Source organism: Pholcus phalangioides, unplaced genomic scaffold (genome assembly GCF_987345545.1).
Source record: "Pholcus phalangioides strain wild (caught in Gottingen) unplaced genomic scaffold, Ppha-v1.0 ptg000008l_1, whole genome shotgun sequence".
In the NCBI taxonomy this organism is placed as follows: Eukaryota; Metazoa; Arthropoda; class Arachnida; order Araneae; family Pholcidae; genus Pholcus; species Pholcus phalangioides.
The window spans coordinates 59,553,611-59,573,118 of NW_028301601.1; the positions used below are offsets into that span (position 1 = coordinate 59,553,611).

At 42.3% G+C, this 19,508-nt stretch overlaps 1 protein-coding gene across 7 annotated transcripts in view; it reads left to right on the plus strand.

The window, feature by feature from the left end:
* LOC149084670 (uncharacterized) overlaps nt 1–19,508 on the plus strand; it is a 183,596-nt gene that overhangs the window by 120,977 nt on the left and 43,111 nt on the right. For 5 of the 7 annotated variants that reach the window (XM_089235085.1, XM_089235086.1, XM_089235090.1 and 2 more), the window contains one exon: nt 3,555–3,810. In XM_089235085.1, the coding sequence (XP_089091211.1) occupies nt 3,555–3,810 (256 nt within the window). Of the gene's footprint in view, nt 1–1,738; nt 2,044–3,554; nt 3,811–19,508 lie in introns of those variants that run through there. The other 2 variants (XM_089235083.1, XM_089235089.1) reach the window with 2 other exon arrangements.

Sequence of the window (19,508 nt, forward strand, 5' to 3'; positions counted from 1 at the left end):
GCTATGATTATTAAAAATTAATTGAAATTTTAGCTGTTAATCGAAACAGCCGCTGAGCCGCTGTGCGGTCGTGTGGACATCATGATGGACCCTCATCATGAGGATCCAGGTTCGAATCCCATTGACGCACAGTGTAGTCGGCTACAGTTGGTAATCGAGCAGGTTCCCAACTTCGGGCTGGGGGGGGGGGGTAATGCAAGCTTCGGTTTCTTTCTCCGCAGAGAGCAGGCAGAGACCTACAGCACGATACTGACATATCGTGAAACTTCAGCCATTTCCATCCTCACTTCAAAATATGAAAGCGAACAAGCCCAATTCTGACAACATAAATACGTTAGGGGCCACACATATAGTCAGGAAACACATTCCGACCTGTACCGTTTCGTTAAAAATTCCGTAGAGAGAGTAGGGGGGTTCTCAAAATGTGCCCCACGCGGCCCTGGTGCGCCATCAACCTTTGTCAGGGCCACCACTCCGCGGCGATCCTGACAAAGCTTCATCGAAGAGATTCTTTGTTAAATTGCTCTGGGGAGCAGCGAATAAGCGTTTTTTAAGGGAAAGGGGCACCGCGGATGGAAAAAGTTTGTGAACCCCTCAAGAGGGGGCTCTCAAACTCATATCTCCTCCAAGACAAACTCCTATCTCCTCTAAGACATTGTTAAATTGCTCTGGAGCGCCGCGAATAAGCGTTGATTAAAGGAAAGAGGCACCGCGGGTGGAAAAAGTTTGACAAACCCTGCCGTAGAGGAATGTGTACAAGGTGCATATACTGTGAAGTAGCCGTAGTAAGTCTTAGTTGCTGTGTGTGTGGGTATTTCCAAACGTTAATTTAAATATTTAATCCCGAATTATAACGAGATTATAAATAGTTCCGTCGTGAATTCAATGGCGTAGTTTCGTTATCCTCATTAAAGTCTTTTTTTTTTGTGTATGATTCGAAAAATTTCCATTCAAGTATTTAACAATGTATTTATTCATTAATTCGTTATTATTAAGATTTCTGCGAAGAGTTCGTGGGAAAATTAGTCCACGTCCTACTTACCGAGCAAAACAGCGAGGAGTTTAATTAAACGCCGTGCGTTCATTCAAGAATATGGAGGAAAACATGTCGATATATTAATGCATATCAAGTGGAGAAAAGAAACATTAATTCGGACATCAATTTGTATAAATTATGGTCTTTTTTGTAATTTGTGTGGATCTGGGTTTTCGTCCTGGAACCTCGTTTTTCAAATAGGACGGCACTCGAATAGGGGAAGATCAAAAATGGCATCAGGTCACATCTTGTGATTGCTTTGTGATGTCCGTTTTCTTCTTTCTGCTGTTGCTGATGGTGTCACAATTCCGAGACTGGTCCATTTATTAACATGTCTGTGTCTTCCTCCCCGACCCTCCTATGATGGATTTTTGTTTCGTTTTTGAGGACAGCCAACATGCTATTCAGTGACCTCCCAGGGAGTAGTTCTTGCTTGTTTGGATCTTTGTCGAGAGAAGATGGCGGTCTGCCTTATCGGGTCGGCTTTCATCCCACCTGTGAAAAATACTTCTTTTTATTTGGTTGGATGTCACATCAACGATTGTTTCCCCCATCTCGATGGCGATATTCATCAGGACTTTTGCCGTGATGGATTGTGAGATGACTTTTTCAATGATTACCTCCGTAATTTTGTTCTTTGTGGAGATAATTGACAATCGTATCGCGTAATTTATAACAAATGACAGTTTTTTGTTTTTTTTTGGTTTTTTTCTTGTATATTCGGATAAGACGTGCCGTGTCGGAAGTTCGGTATCGCTGTACGGATCTTGTGTCATAATTTGCTTACTGATGTTCCTGTATTTGATCTCGATAATCGAACGATGCCGTTCAAGACGATTTCCGCTCCGCGAAAAGTCCCGGCAACCCCATTCGCGACAGCTTCAACTTCGTGAAAAGTATAGTCGATCACTCTGTCCGTCGTCTAAGTCACTTGCGAATCTCACGGTATGCAGCATATCATATTGCGCTCTAAGGTAATACACCGATGAATTTCCCTCGGAATGAAAGTACGTATTTAGTCTTAGCTAGAATATAGGCATACGAAGCTGTTAATTTAAATCTTTGATTCCTTGGTTATGAGTCACAGCTGAGGATTTAGTAATGCGTATCTGTTAATCGAAGCCTCTAATTCCTCAAACAGAGTCATAGATAAGGGGTACAGTATGCGTAGCTGTTAATCGAAATCTTTAATTCCTTCGTTGTGAGTCACAGCTACTTTTTTCTATAGGAATATGCAGCTGCTAATCGAAGTCTCTTATTCCTTGACTAAGGGGTGAGCTAAAGATACGAGTATGCGTAGCTGTTAATCGAAAACTTTAATTCCTTAGTTATGAGTAGCAGCTAAGAATATAGGAATGCGTAACTATTGATCGAAGCCTCTAATTCCTTGATCAGGAGTCATGGCTATAAGTATGGATATGAGTAGCTGCTAATCGAAATCTCCAGTATCTTTGTTGTGAATGGCATCTACGAGTATAGAGGAATGAATAGGTGTTAATCACAATCTCTAAGGCCGTATTCACCGACACAGTTTTTAAACTACAATTGCAGGTGAAAGGATTGGAGGTCGACACGGATTGGTTGAATTCAGGATTTTAACCAATCCATGTCGATCTCCAATTCTTCAACCTGCGATTGTAGTTTAAATTCTGTCGGTGAATACGGCCGTATAGAGGCTCCAGTTAACAGCTACGCTACTCATATCCTTAGCTGCCACTCAAAACTAAGGAATTGAATATCCCTAAAGCACATTCCTATTGCAGTAGCTGTGACTACCAAATAAAGAATTAAAGATTTCGATTAACAGTTTCGTATACCGTACCCTTACCTACGACTCGTGATCAAGGAATTAAGGCCGTATTTACCGACAGAATTTAAACTACAATCGCGGGTTTAAGAATTAGAGATCGACATGGATTGGTTAAAATCCTGAATTCAACCAATCCGTGTCTATCTCCAATCCTTTCACCTGCAATTTTTAGTTTAAACTGTGTCGGTGAATACGGCCTCATGTCCTTAACTGGAAGTCGTAACTAAAGATATGGTATGCGTGGCTGCTAATCGAAACCTTCAGTTCCTTTGTTGTGAGTCACAGCTAAGGATATAGGAAATGCGTAGCTTTTAATCGAATCCTCTAATCCTATGCGTAGCTGTTTTGTACCGTGCCTTTGGTATCTTATTTGTCTATATTATATTGATTCGGTATATCGTGCAGATCATTGTTCATGGGACTCGTCTCTAGTACGTAATAATAAAGTCGATTATTACGTACAGTATCATTGTAAGCAGCATGCGTATCATTTGCTCTTTACTTTGACTCCTCAATGCTTTCAGAAAAGGGGGGGGGGGAATGGCTCAGCAGTGTGATGGCCATGCCATCGATGATATCAAATTTTTGACATCCTGCTTGTTTTCCGATTCGACGAGACAATGCAGATATATTGTACTCGTAATTAAATACATAATGTTATATGTGATACAAAATCGCTAATGGTCTTGTTCTTTCTCTGGATAACAGGAAAGTCTGCCGCAATTGCAAGTGTCCACGAGAAGACCACGACGGCTCGTCCGGCGTAGCAAATATGGCTGAGAGCGAGAAGATTGTACATAAAATGTCCTTGCAATTCGCCGGTAGTGGCGGGACTAATGCCGGAAGTGCCGTGACTTCCGGTACATCTTCCGCCTTGGAACAAAGGCACTCGCAATCGGACGACGATAGCGGATGTGCTCTCGAAGAATACACTTGGGTTCCACCTGGTTTGAAACCGGAACAGGTATGTACCAACTTCTTACGGCATTTTCCTTTCGATTTATGCTTGTCAACACCGTACCAAATTAGCGGGAGAAGAAGTTGGGTCGATACTTTGGATCACAATTCAAAATTTTTCCAAACTGACTTTCAGATCATGTTGATTGATTCAAACGACAGGACGCTCTACTTTGCTAGTTTCTACTAGTGTTTTTTAGCCTTTTTTCTGACCATGTCACCATTTTTGCAACACGGTTACGTGGTCTGTGCGAAAAATCGTGCTCTGTGCGACCAAATCCTTTTCTAGTACAAGATTCATCGAAAGACTGGTTATTTGTGGAGATGAAGATTACAAGGAAGAAAATTCATCACTGCCCCCCACGGGGACTCGAACCCCGGTCTCTCGCTTGCCGGACGAGTGCTCTACCATCTAAGCTATGGAAGCAGATAGAATATTTCAACCTTGGAGCGTATATATAATCCTTTGTCATTCACGAACTATTAGTTGATTGTTGACGCCGTCCATGTACGGTGCCTTTCAACATATATATACGCTCCAGGGTTGAAATATTCTATCTGCTTCCATAGCTTAGATAGTAGAGCACTCGTCCGGCAAGCGAGAGACCGGGGTTCGAGTCCCCGTGGGGGGCAGTGATGAATTTTCTTCCTTGTAATCTTCATCTCCACAAATAACCAGTCTTTCGATGAATCTTGTATTGACAAGTGAAGAGGACGTTTCTATATCCTTTTCTAGTATTCACTTCCACAACAAGCGACCATCTCTTATGTCGTGGCATTATGATTGATAACTATTCTATCTCTTTAATCCATCTACTATAGAGATTGACGTTTAGTTTAAAATGTGATAGAAGCAAAAAATCTTCTCTTTTTTTAAAAAAATCGTTTTTATTTTTGTTTATACCGTTCACACACACAAATCGTATCAACTAATTCAATTCATCAAGACGAAAATTTGGATATCCAATTGATGGGTCTTCAAAAAAGGAGACGCTGCATTTTTGGGTGCTATGAGACATTTTCAGAGTAACATTATACAGCAAGACTTCAGCATATAACACGTTGTAATATTTTCTTCTCTTTTCCTTCCGCCCTGTCTGCGCTTTCTGCTTATGAAATTTAGTCAGAAATAAATTTAATTTGTAACAAACAAAAATGTTACAAATAAGGTTGATCTCTGGGCCCTTGAGCTAGGCGGAAATTCAGATGGGGTGGGGGAGAACAATTATCCCTCCGAAAAACGAAATCATATGGGAAAAGTGGGTCTGTTCCGTAAAATACGTGACGATCCAAAACCTACATAATCAATCGCTTTGGATTAAATTTACCATGGGCTAGAGCTCGGTGTCCTTCCTTTTTATGGGGGTTCTATGCGGGGTCATCACGCCACCATGAATCCCCGGGAAAGTGATGTCGTGGCCCCCCCCCCCATACTAGGCCGACAGTGACAGTTACATACTTGGAACCACCGATAGACAGCGCCTTCACTTCCTACCAATCTCACTAATGGCAGTAAATTGCAATATAGCGATATGGCCAGAGTTGTTGTTTGGTGAAGTAGTTACATACTTGCATACTTACTCGCCGCGAAAATCATAGTACCAGATCTCATCACGTAAGTCTCCTATGGCCATGACCCCCACCCCCGGGCGTATATACCCAGATGGGGGGGGGGGGCACATGCATTAAAATGGTCCAGGTTATACGAGCAGCTCTGCTAAATTCTGAAAGTAGTCACATTTTTTTCCTACTGTATTTCACTTAAAAGCATTATTTCTTCACAGCCGAATTTTTTTTACAGCTGTGTGTGGCCCCCTTAACCACCTGCCGTGGCTTTCCTTTCTACTTGAGTTAGACCATGCCCCCCCCCCCCCATAAGGATGGGGATTGCAGGGCTACAGCCAGAGGACACGGTACAATTCTTCATTTTTTTTTCCACGTTATAAATTCACTATACAGGAGCCTAGAAGCCCTGTTGTATAATGGAAGGGCCATGCTCGTGGCTTCATTAGGATATCCCAAGACACAAGGTGAGCCATATGAGCCTCAGATTGTGAACAATTGCTCTACGGCACCGACTTTTTTGAATGTTTCTCCGATAACTGCGCACGTGTCCATTAATTTCGATGAACGGTCGAATTATTAAAGCGGACAATTTGACCGCGGAAAATACTCCACGCATATATCTATAATTTATCATCTCGTGGAAGATTTTTCTCTGGTTCATAGTAGACAATGGACCGGCTGTGAGGTAACCTCTGATGAAGTGTTACGGTTATTTTACACGAGGTCATCGACTCTCGGTTGTGATGATATTTTCTGTAAGGGATTGTAGGAGAGGAAGTAATTCGAGATATAACTTTGCCGTTGTTTTCTTACGTTCATTCAGTGAAGGTCAACATTGTGCAGTTTTTTCAATGGATACCGAAAACAGTCTTCAAAATTTACTTGTAACTTCCCTCTTCTTCCCAGAATTTTTTTTCCTCGGCACCCTTTTTTCTTAAGCTGACCCGTGAGATCCTATATATTGTATCTTTCCCAATCCCCCCCCCCCGGGAGCTCAGTGCTCCCCCCCCCCCCCCACGGGAGTGATATCACCCAGTCTTTTACACGCATGAAACAACGTTGAGCTGGATCTCGTGCTGCCCCCTATCAGATAAAAATTAAATCATCTGTATAAATCTTGAAATAAATTGGCTGTTGGTTTCAAACCGGTATGCAGCATTAAAATAAACAATACAGGGGTATGACATCAAATAATATTCATTTTTATGCCGCATACTCTCTTGTGTTAATTTTATGCGCCATTATACCAGTTACTATATTTTTTGGTGCTTCAAAAAGTGATTTTGTGGCAAGCGTATAACATATTAATTGGCATTATGGTGCTTAAGATTTACACCGGTATTGAGTTTACAAATGGAAACTATACTCTATCATACCAATTTATTGTTCATTTCAACTATAAATTCTACTTGAATAATAACTTAGTTTTGTTTTTATTTGATAGGTGACAGCAGAAGTCTCTCTCTCTCTCTCTCTCTGTCTTAACGTAAATCTTCTTTGTTTCAAACTTTCAAACAATATTTATGCGCGTTTCTTTTCTTTTGACTTACAAAAATATCGAAACAGGAAAGTGAATAGAATTCGATGAACATTCATCTCAATGTGCAAGACATTATAATTATCTTTCTGACACGCTCTTTGACCCCCATCAATATTTGCCACCTTCTCCAATTCTTATTAAGTGCTTATTTCGGCCTGGTTTTGCTGTCACATCACAAGGATGACCTTGTCAAACCTAAGCCCAATGCGAAATACTCTCGGCTGTCAGGTGTCATGAAGAGGTTAATCCGCCAGACGCATCCCAAACTTTCCAACTTCCTTGAAAGTTATCATGAATACTCGTATATCTTTCTGGAGCAGGGGGGAACCCCAAACCAAGGATACTTGGAGAGATTTTGTGGGAGGGGTGGAGGAGGGTTCTGTGAGCGGATTGAGACAACAATCAACAGATTTTGATTTTAATTCATTATAGTATACTTAATATTATTCCGTAAAGGGGTCTCCGTAACCTTCATTTTATTAGTATGGAGGGTCCGTGGCTTTCGATTTATTGGCACAGGGAGGGAAATGCGACTAACTTGGATATAACGACACAATTTTCGTTTTCCAAGAAATTCCTGTAAAAATGGTCCGGATTTTCAACGAAGCTTGCTTAGGGGTCATTCAAGTATTACGTCAGTATCGATGTGGGGGAGGGGGTTTGGGTGAGGCTTACGTCATCAACCACTCTTTATGAAAATATGAAATATTCTTGATGGCATCTTATACTCGGTGTGCCAAAAACGAGAAATATATTTGGTTAGTTTGTGGGCACCCGAACTAAATTTCTCCCTAATGATAAATCCCTTACAGAGCCCTTTCAGCGATCTCTAAATGTTTCACGGATCCTTCAAGTGGTCTGGACTCTGGAAAGGTGTCCGAGTCGGTTAAGTGATCGGGAACTGTGCAACGTATCACTCAAGTAATCCGTAATTATGCCACGGATCACCTACGTAATCTGGGAATGTTCAACGGGTAACGTGAGTGGTGTAGAACCACACCGGGGGACCGCTTAAGTGACCTAAAATTAGGCCACATGTCACTCAAGGGATCTCTAAATGTGCCACGGATCGTTTAAGTGTTCTGGAACTGTGTCACGGGTTACTTAAGTGATCTGAAAATATGCCCCACCGGCCACTTAAATGCTCTGCAATTGTGCCACGGATCATTTAAGCCATCTGTAAATGTGCCGCTTAGTTCATTTTTACGAAATTGGGTTTGGTGGGGGGGGGGGGGGAGCAAGCCACATCACATAACCTTCAGCGCCACATTTGGTTTGCGGGTCAAGGGTTTACCATGTATGGCTTAAAGGATGGGTCGCATTAAATTTCTTCATGAGAAATTTTGAGTTCTTACCCTTCAAATAGCATTTAAATCGACAGAAATCGATTATAATACGAATTTTGTTTCGTATGTTTTTTTCATCCGGGGGAGGCGCAGGAGCCCCCTATGCCCCCTTCCCGAGTACATTTGTGATCCCACCAATATGCGTTAGCAGGTAGGAGGGCAGTGTTGACGCGAAATTTTTCTGTCAAGGGGAGGAGGGGGGTCAAAAGGGCTAAAAATTTGCTGACGTAATACTTGAACGGCCCCTTACTAAAATCATCGATGAAGATAATTTACATAAGTTATAAATTACATTATAAGAATCTTTTCCCCACCTCATTACTTGCGGACTTGCTGTAGTAATTTATTTCCAGCCAAGGATTATTTGTAGGCAATAACTTGCAATTTCGCCGACAGTTGGCAACATTTTTTTGGCAAAAAAGATGATTATCTCCGTGTTTATGATCCCGATTTTCCGTATTTTTCTGGATAAAATATGGTCACCACCCCTAATCATAGTGAAATAATTTTTGTTTGTATTTGATTGCATCTGAGTATATTTTTCGTATTTGAAATGTCTTTGGAAACGTTCACATCGGTTGCAACGACACCTCGGTATTAGCGACAGCCGCTGTGGTGGTCGAGTGACGGACTCTCATCGCGGAGGACCCGGGTTCGAACGCCACTGTGGCGGTCGGCTGAAATTGGTATGGACGTAAACACATTGGCTGTATTCTGAAAGTGACCGATAATTTCTGTACAGTTGTTTCTTTCCATAAGAAGAGAACTCCTAATTGAAGATTTTGGTTCTACCTCTTAGGGCAATCGATCAAGCGTTGATACGACCGCAGTGTTCTTCATGTTCTTATCAATAGTAATGGGAATTAAGGGTTGTAAAAGGATAAAAATGAAGATGGTGAAGGAATAAATTAGCTACGTGCAGCCAAGGAGGAAAAAGAAGTCCTCGGATGAACATAGAAACCTCGTGATCTTTATCATTTGCGAATCTGCATTCCCTTTTGAACCTCCAGATAAAAAGGTTGGACAAACATCTGTTTTTGTTTCTTTTTTTTGCTTTTAATATTAGGGGGGTCCCCTGCCGTGTTTGTATCCATTTCCCACATCCACACGCAATATTTCTTGTTTTTCACCTCCTTCCACCATGTCTACCTGAACATGTAATGCTGCAGCAACAGCCCAGAAGCTCTCACAAACACACACACGCACATGCTCAGTGTGAATCGAGGATTGAATACCAAATGCATCAGAAAAAAGGTGGAATTTGATAGAGATGGGATGGGGAGGGGGGCTGATTTGTGTATGGGGGCCCCCAATTTTTTTCAAGTGCGCCTGAGTCTGTGGGAGTGGGGGGGGGGGAAGGAGAGTGTAGAGTCCATGAAAAAAATCGGGTTAGAATGACTTCACTGGGTCCCCTCTCCCCTCGGGAACATCGCCTTGCAGAGGTCTTTTTTACACCTTGTACGAGAAAGGGCATGCGAATGGCCGTAAACTGGATGCCGCTCCCTTGTTATAGTTACCGCCCCGTCTCATTATAAAATAGAAACCGTTCTGCGAGAGAAGTTATCATCAGAACTGAACGGGATGCATTCCCCCAACTCTTGGATATCTAGGCCTTGAAAATTAGTGTTTTGGTGTGGCCCATTCGTCATCATATTATGCAGAGGCTGTTGTTTACTGCGTTCTATCATTATTATTATTCGTGCCCAGGCTCATTTTAATTTAAATTAATATGCAAATATGCCGCGATTTATTACCTGGTTTTTGTTGTTGTTTAATGAGTCTTATCAAAGGTTGTAAGAATTTATTACTCGACAACTGAAGTCTTTGCGATCGGTGATGAAACGCCGACATTGTAATTGCAAATCAGAAAGGCATTCCTGAATGGAGCAGAGCTGGGCATTGGTGAAGGACCGTGAGTGGTGGGAAGGGATTTTATCAAATAGTTGAGCAAAACCTTCCGTAATGGTGATAGCTGAACATCAACCAATGTTATGGGAAGTGAGCGCAATCCTGCGAGTTTTTCCTAATGGTTGACTCGACAAAGTCAGAAAAAAAAAATAGACTCGAACCACAAAGTTTTTAGGAGCCAAGTATTTTTTACCTCCGAGAAAAATACCCCAAATAGTCCTTTTTCTCGACTTTTCTTAAACTTGATGGCTTCTTTAGACATTAAAGCATTATATAGCAATACGGGATGCTACTAATACACTGCTAGCCACCGAAAATGCAACACCCTGAAGGAAGCATGCAAATAATATGAAATTTACAACATGCATTAGCGGAGGTGAGATATGCAAATGATTAGAATTTCGGCGCAGACGCACATCACGCGCGCCTGTGGCGCCACTTCAAAGTGCTATTTAAGGCTTGGAGATTTCGACGATTTGAAGTACGGCAATTGTGTTTTTCTTGTGGTTTTTTCAAAAAAACGATCAATTATGCCTCGTAGAAAACAGCGATCATCTTTTGATCAAGTATCCGAGTTCGACAGAGGAAGGATAGTGGCCTACCGAGATTGTGGATTATCTTTCAGGGAAATCGGTAGTCGTGTTGGACGAAACCAAACAACTGTAATGCGGATATGTGATCGTTGGATGCAGGAGGGTACGACGGACCGACGTGTTCGATCGCATCCACCTCAGTGCACCACTTCACGTGATGACAGGCGTATTGTGCGTATGGCAGTGACGGATCGCTCAGCCACATCACGAACCATAGCACAGCACACATTCAGTCTGTACCGCATCATCCAGTGTCTGCGCGTACCATTCGACGCCGTTTACAGCAGAGTGGTCTGTCCGCAAGACGTCCATTGCTTCGTCTACCCTTGACGCAGAACCACAGACGTCTCCGCCACCAATGGTGCGATGAAAGAAGAATGTGGACGGCACAATGGAATGAAATTGTCTTTACTGACGAGTCACGCTTCTGTCTGCAACACCACGATGGTCGGATTCGAGTCTGGAGACACCGTGGAGAGAGAGGATGCTGAACAGCTGCGTTATGCACCGCCACACTGGTCCTGCACCGGGTATTATGGTATGGGGCGGTATTGGATATCATTCTCGCACTCCTCTAGTACGCATTGCCGGTACTTTAAAAAGCCAGCGCTACATCTCCGAGGTGTTGGAGCCAGTTGTCCTTCCTTACCTTCAGGGCTTGCCCACAGCCATATTTCAACAGGATAATGCGCGACCACACGTGGCACGCATTGTCCAAAGGTTCTTCGTCAATCGCCAGATTGAATTGCTTCCCTGGCCAGCTCGCTCTCCGGATCTTTCGCCGATAGAAAACATGTGGTCCATGGTTGCTCAACGATTTACCCAGATTACATCCCCAGCTGCCACACCAGATCAACTTTGGCAACGCGTGGAAGCTGCTTGGTCTGCTGTACCCCAAGAACACATCCAAAGTCTCTTTGAATCAATGCCGAGGCGTGTGGTAGTGGTGATCTCCAACAATGGCGGCTACTCTGGCTACTGATTTTAGCAGGAACCACACTTCACAGAAGTCTATAAATTTAATCATTTGATGCTTGGTCAACATATTATCTACAAAATAAATATTGTTGCGATATCTCTTGTCTTTCTTGGTGTTGCAATTTGGGTGGCCAGCAGTGTAGTTAGGCAAGCTTTTCGGTTATAAACGCTGAATATCAGCGAAGGGTCACGATTAATGAACGAGAATTTATCGAGTGGTAAACGCTGGATTTCAGCAAAGGACCACGAGCAATGGAAGGAATTCTAACTTAAATTTGGGCAAACATTCGTAAACGTTGAACATCAGTGATGGGTCATGAACAGGGAACGGGATTCTATCAAATGGTGAAAGCGGAACATCAGCGAAGGGTCACGGTATTCTATCAAATGATAAACGGTGAGCATTAGTGAAGGATCAGGAGCAATGAAGGGGGATTCAAACGGAAATTCGGGCAAACCTCTATTCGTAAAAGCTGAACATCAGTGAAGAGGGTCACGATCAATGAACGATATTCTATCACATGGTAAACTCTGAACTTCAGCAAAGGGTTACGACCAGTGAGCGAGATTTTATCAAATGGTAAACGCTGGATTCGAGCAGAAGGCCACGAGCGATGGAAGGGATTCCAACTGAAATTTGGGCAAACCTTCATTCGTAAACGGAACAAAGAACGGGATTCTATCAAATGGTGAACTCTGAACATCAGCGAAGAGTCATAGGCAATGAAGAATATTCTAACAGACGAAAGATCACGAGAAATAAAGGGGGATTCGAACAGAAATTTTGGAAAATCCCCATTCGTAAACGCTGAACATCAGCGAAGTGTCACGAGTAATGAACGGAATTCTATGAAATAGTAAACGCTGAACATCAGCGAAGGTTCACGAGCAATTAATTAGCCTCTACCAAATATTTCAATAAACATTCAGTATCAAACGCTGAATATCGGTGTAAGGTCGTGAACGCCGAACTGAATTATATCAGTTAATACATTATAACAGTTGAGCAAACCCTGAATGGTAAACGCTGAGCTTCGGCAAAGGGTCATAAGTAGTAGATGTCACATTCTTCTAAGCATTAAAGCAACCAAATTTTCGTAATATTCGTGTTGTGGATGAACGGAAGTGATTATTACGTGCTACTAGAAGATGCCGAGTTTTATACGTGCTTAAGAGTTGGCGTAGTGTCATCCTATTGCGATCCTGCCATTATGTGCTCATTCTAATGGTTCGAGGAAACATTTATTGCTATTGACCTTCCGGTTTATTGCAATTAAAACGATATTTTGGTTCGGTTGGTAAAAAAAGAATGAAAGGGTGGGGAGAGAAGAAAGGGAATGCTCTACCGAGTATTTTATCCGTCCTAAGGCGATAGGGAACTTTACAGACGTGTGTCATTTAAAAGCAAAGATGGTGCATTAGCGTTGTGTCATTTGCATAAAAAGGCCATTTACTCACACACGTACGAGTAATTCTCTTTTAAAAAACAAGCGCTGCCGTGTGTCGGTGTCCAATTTTCTCGTTTTGACTCTCCCCAAATTAGGTTGTTGCTTTGAATATACCACCACTACTGTAAAAAAAAACAGTGGCGTCGATATCGTCATCATTTTCTCTTTTACTGTAAAGGTTCGTTGACACAACATTACAATAATTACTTTATAGATGATATTCAAGTTATTCATTTATCTATTAATAGTATCTGCCAATATTATCTGAAGGGGTTTTGTTTCCTATCACTTGAGAGTATATGATGACATGAAATGTATATTCACTAATATGATCTTGTTCCGTGTTCAGACGTAACATACGACGATGTGTCAATGAAGTAAAAGCTTCTGTTTAGCATATGCACAGTCGAGTCACGTCGATGGTTTTTCCAGCTAATAATCAGAATAATTCTTTTTTTGCGATATGACAGCAGCTCGGATTGTGAAGAAATGACACAATAAGATGCTGGACATTCAGGCACTTCTTGGACACATGGCATGTCATATTATCGTTGTGGAAGATCACATGCGTCTCAGGGATGACAATCACATTTATCATGATCTATGTAGAGTGGATTCATTGACTATGATTCTGGCTGGCATCACAAGCTTGTGTTCTTTCTGTCCTCTGAGGATTGTCGGTTTGTCACCGAATAAGGTGCGGATCCAGTGCGATATGTCGGGAAGGGAGACGTATTATATAGATTCGTTTGACCCGTAATTAATGAGACAAATAAATTCTTCCCATATTATCCGGCTCTTGGAAGGGGGGATCGCTCCCATTGCCCTTCCCCCCTTCTGGATCCACAGCTGCTTCTTGGTGGGCAGAAGCAGCCCCAGAATACCCCTTTGTGGAAAGGCACATGTGCTGTAAGTTTCGGTTGATTCATATAACAACTGTCTTAAGGTAGGAGCGCACCCGAGCACTGCCCGGGAGCTTCGGATGTCCAGGAGGGCCTCATAATTATGATATCTGGCACCATGTTTTTCGAGAGGAAATATGAAAAAAGGTAGGTTGGTAATTCGAAGCGTGTAGAGGCCCTGAACATGCGCGGATCTGGAGTGATGTTTCGAAAGGGACGGCTAAGACATTTCGCTCATCAAATGGCACTTGGTGCTCGGCCGTCTTATTGGTAGTGATGCTGGCTTAGCCACGATAGTGCAATGATGAAAATGGACGACGCTCAGCAGGAAGGTAGGTCTTGGCTAGTTTCTGTTGTTCACATTCGTACTTTTCTTGTGGGGGGGGGGGGGTGGATGTAGGTAATTATACTGCTATCTGGTGGGAGAGGGGCTGTTTTGAGCGTTCTCTGATCGGCGACAGAAGCCGTGAGTCCATAGATCAGGCATCTTCAACCTGTTGTTCGCGAGCACCACTATGCTCCCTGAAACATCCACAGTGCTCGATACTCGTGTCTGATTTCGTACTCACGAGCACTTGATCAACGTCAAGATTAAACTCTTTGTACTAATTGCATTAAGGGGCCGTTCAAGTATTACGTAAGCAAATTTTTAGCCATTTTTGACCCCCCACCCCCTTGTCAGCAAAATTTCGTCATCACCTATGCCCCTCTGAATCCTAACTCATGTTTTCATAAAGGGCGGTTGATGACGTAAGCATTATCCAAACACCCCCCCCCTTCCCCCCTTGTCATCAAAAGTCAGCAAATTGGAAACCCCCTCCCCCCATCGATGATGACGTAATACTTGAACGGCCCCCTAAAGGATTAGAAAATCATCCTGATTTCATGTATTCAGTATGTTAAACATGCGGATAGGTGCTCTTCTTTTTATGATGAGTGCAGGCAGTGCTCGCGACTAGAAAAAGATTGAAGACCTCTGCCAGCTGGAGCTGTTTCGTGGAGATTTGAATGGTTCCTCCGGGGTTGGTGTTCCCGTTACCGTTTGGCTTCATGGCTCGGATGCTGGTTCTCCCATCATAGCCCACATCCTCCAGGGCAACCTGCTTATATCTCTCACATAAACAAAGCTGGAGTCAATATTGGTCACAGTACATTTTAACGACGACTGCACTTGAAAATTTCACAAACAGTTACTGCAGTGCTTTGCTTTAGAAAGACTACATTGAATAAGCGAGGAGGATGGGGAGGAGGCTTTAGAAGTTTAGATGAATTGTCAGTTGATGTCAAAGGAGGTAGTCAGAAGAATGCGGCTCGACTGTGTATGTCATTAGCATCTCATGTTCTCGTTTCACCTCTATTACATACAGAAAGGGAATCTCAAACACACAATAAAAATACGATATAATGAATGGATCGTGGATCATTAGTTCCGAAATCGCATCTCCATCCTACCATGAAATCATTATCTCTGGTTCTCTGCGGATGTCAAGAGCTCTGTATATATTGTTCTCGTATGTCGGGCGGAACTGTACCAATTAACGCAATTTAATTGATCATAATATTTACACAAGAGTTTTATGCTTTGATGTATCCACGTACGTCGAAACCACCAAGAAAAAGAAAGCCAATATTAATAATGGTGAAGAATCATTTGAGGGGCTTTTGTTTTTCGTTGTAAAGAAATATTTGGAACAATGAAAGAGAGAAATGATGACGTTTCTATATATAATACCTCGTATTTTGGCAATGAACTGCTGCGATGTCCTCTCGGGCGGAAAATAATCGCCATTACAATACAGTAAATGACCATTCAATGCCGGGCGCAATCGACCAGCGAAGCTCCTGAAGTGACCGAGAGTGAATGAGATGTAGATAATTGATCATTTTCGGTAAATAAGCTGAAAGAAAAACTCTCTGTATATAGATTTTGTTTTTTTCTTTTTACGTACAGTAATTATATTGGTTTTTGTACTGTTTGGTGCGATAACAAATGTTCTCGTATATTCTCTCATGATCTGTTAGAAATGATAGAAAAGCTGAAAAAGCAATGGTTTCGAGACCACAACCACAGGGTGTCCCATAAATAATTTAAAAATTCGTACAAAAAATTGAAGGAATTGGAAAAATTGCGGTTTGCGAAATAGTTATTCTCACGAGATTTTTTTTCTTTCTTTTTTGTACAAAAAGTAGTTTAAATTTTTTTCGATAGAGGGCACTGCACGCATCCTCCACCTACCTGAAATTTCTTCCATCTCTTCTGTGCCCGAAAAACTCTTAAAGCTACGGCCGGCGATTCGTGTGGCTGAGGTAAAACATCTTCACCGACTGCACTTCATCCATCAACGTAAACATCGCAATGAAAACCCTATGTAAGTCAACAACAGGAAAATTCAGAAATGTTAATCATACGCCCCGCATTTATAAGACTCTGATTTACATATTTCCAGTGATTCACTTTTGTGCAGCACCCTCTATTGAAGAACATTTAAACCAATTTTTTTCTGTAATAAAAAAAATACACTTTATAAAAATGATTTTATATTTCAAATTGCATTCAAAAAAATTTATTCCTTTAATATTTTACAAAGTTATGGGACATCCTATATTTTGATTGATAGTTGTTTCATATGGTTTCTTTAAGAATTGCTAAAGTAGGGTATACAGATGGGGCTAAGTGCTTCCACGCAGGGGCCCTCTATCGACGAAGAAGCTGAATTAAGTTGTTTTTTTCTGCGCCTAAGAAAAACCCTCTTCGTGAGGATAATTTCTTCGCAAAACCGCATTTGAATTTACCGTTTCCTTCAATTTTTATGAATTTTCAAACTATTTATAGGGCACCCTGTACTTTACTAACTGACACGACTGTATATTGTCAGTAGCAACTAGATTCGTGTGATTTTCAACTCGTTCACGTCTCAGTACTACTACTTAACCTTACGCGCACCTTGTACGCACCCCTCTGTGAAATTTATAACGAATTGGTTTGCATGCCGGAAAGTGTCGCCTTATACGTGTTCATTTTGGCACAGTTGTGTTTGCTCGGTGTTCTTGCTGTCGCTGTCATCCGACTTCCATATATTGAAGCGGAAATGTTCGTTGAATGCCTGGTATATATTATGTAAGTATCGTGTTGAAGGTCAGATGTCTCTCTGTGGGAAGACTTTATTTTTTTTTTTTCAAACGAAAGACCGGCTCGCATTCGCACCTCGAAGATGGAAAACCAAGAGTGGAGTGCATCTAAATTCGAGGCAACTTCCACGATGTCCAAGTTGAGAGAGATGCAGTGATAGGCCATTCACCAGAACACTGGTCAGTAGCGTAAGGAGTGATGCAGTGGTAAGATGCTCGCTTACCATCATGAAGGAAACCGCTAGGTCCGCGGGCGTGATCCAAGGGAACGGGTTGGGCGTGGGACGGCCAGCGATACAAGATGCCTCAATACGCTCTCGGAGAAAGTTCCCTCCGTCCAGGACGAAAGCGGAAGTACAGTGGATTCCAGACCTACAAACAGTACAAATGTAATTCAATCATAACAAATCATTCACTTCACTTCTGCGGTATAGATGGCAGCACTGAAAAGTCAAACACAACACTACATACGCGTTCAGACCGTTAGGTACACACACAGTTACACTTCCGGCACAACTCACTAGGTAGTAAATTGCCCATGGCGATAGACCTGAGTTGTACTCGGTTAAAAAAAAAACCGTCATGAAAAATGTTGTAAACGGGGAGAAAACACTTTAAATGGGAGCATCAGTAAGAATTTGGACGGCGAAAATAAGTCGTAGTAAGCGGGAAACGTCTAAGTCGAAACGTCGTATAAGCGAGATCCACTATAAAACATGACTTTCTCTAGAGAGCAGGGGTTTTCAACCTTTTTCCAGTCGCGAGCACTGCCTGTGCCCATCATCGAAATAAGAGCATTCTCGCGGCATGTTTAATATACGAATGCATGAAATGATGATGATTTCAATCCGTGAATGCAATTCCTCTGATGTGTTTAGTTGGAATATTGATCAAGTGCTCGCGAGTACGAAATCGAGCACTCTTGGTACTTCAGGGAGCACCGTGGTGCTCGCGAGCAATGGGTTGAAGATGCCTGCTCTAGAGAGACACATTTCTGATTCAACTCGATCAGTGGTAAATTGCTGTACGGCGATATGACCGGAGTTAGTGACTAGTGAATGATCAGAAGCGTACACAGCATTTTTTCAAGGAAGTAGGCCACTTTTTTTCCTTCGGGGCCTCTACCTTCCTTCGGGGGGGATACGGGGCGCATGGGGGGGTGCATTTCCACTCTAGCGTCCGACTTTCATAAACCGACTGATCTAATGTATTTTCGCATATATGAACTGAAATCATCATCATCATCATGCCTCTCCTCAGACTTTCAAGTCTATCTCCGCCTATCGGGGGGTGGTCTTTTTACCGCAAAAAAAAAAAAAAAACGCTATAAAAGGGAGAGACTCCTTTCCTTTGTATGCCAGTGACACCACTGGTGATCAAACTTTTCCTCACCCGTGCCAATTTCAGGATCAGAAATCTTATGTACAGTGGATCCGCGATTTAACGCCACCATTTATATATCTCTCAGATTTCTAGCGCTATAACGACTTTGACGTTACATCGAATCAAGGTTTAACTCGTATAAAGCCTAGAAATGGAAGATATTTTCAATGAACATTTCTGGCGCTAAGCGGGTTTGGTACGACGCGACGAAAGGGGGAAGGGAGACGCTATAATGGGGGTTCCGCTGTATACCACTCGATTTTTATCATTGGTGTGATATAGAATTCGCAGACGTCCTATTTCAAAGGATGGTACCGTATTTTTTACCATCTAGCAGCGGGCAATGCGAATATCGCGTTTTACGTATTCTATAAAATTTTGCGAGGCACGCTAGATGGTCACTTAAATGATCTGTGAATGTGCCGCGGGCCTACTTGAGTGATCTGCAAATGTGCCGCCTAGTTCATTTTCACAAAATTAGGTTTTGAGGTGACGAGCCAAATCCGGTAACCCCCTTGGGCCATGGGTTTAGCACATATGGCTTAGAGGGTGGGTCGCAATGAATTTCTTAAAGAGAAATTTTGAGTTCTTAGCCTTCAAGTAGTATTGAAATTCACAGAAATTGGTTATAATAACATATAAAGGTACGTTCTTCCGAAATTTAAACAAAATAAGTCTCTGATCATCCGCCCCCCCCCCCCCCCCTGTTCGCATACGTCTCTAGTCCCAATATGGACTAGAGGGTTAGGAGGTAGAGGGCTGAGCTGACGAAGTTTTGCTAACAAGGAGGAAGGGGTTCGGAGTTTTGCTGACGGGGGAGGGGGTCAAAAATGGCTAAAAATCTGCTGACGTAATACTTGAACAGCCCCTTAACACTATAGCATGCCACTAGTTAGCCAGCAGTGTGCACAA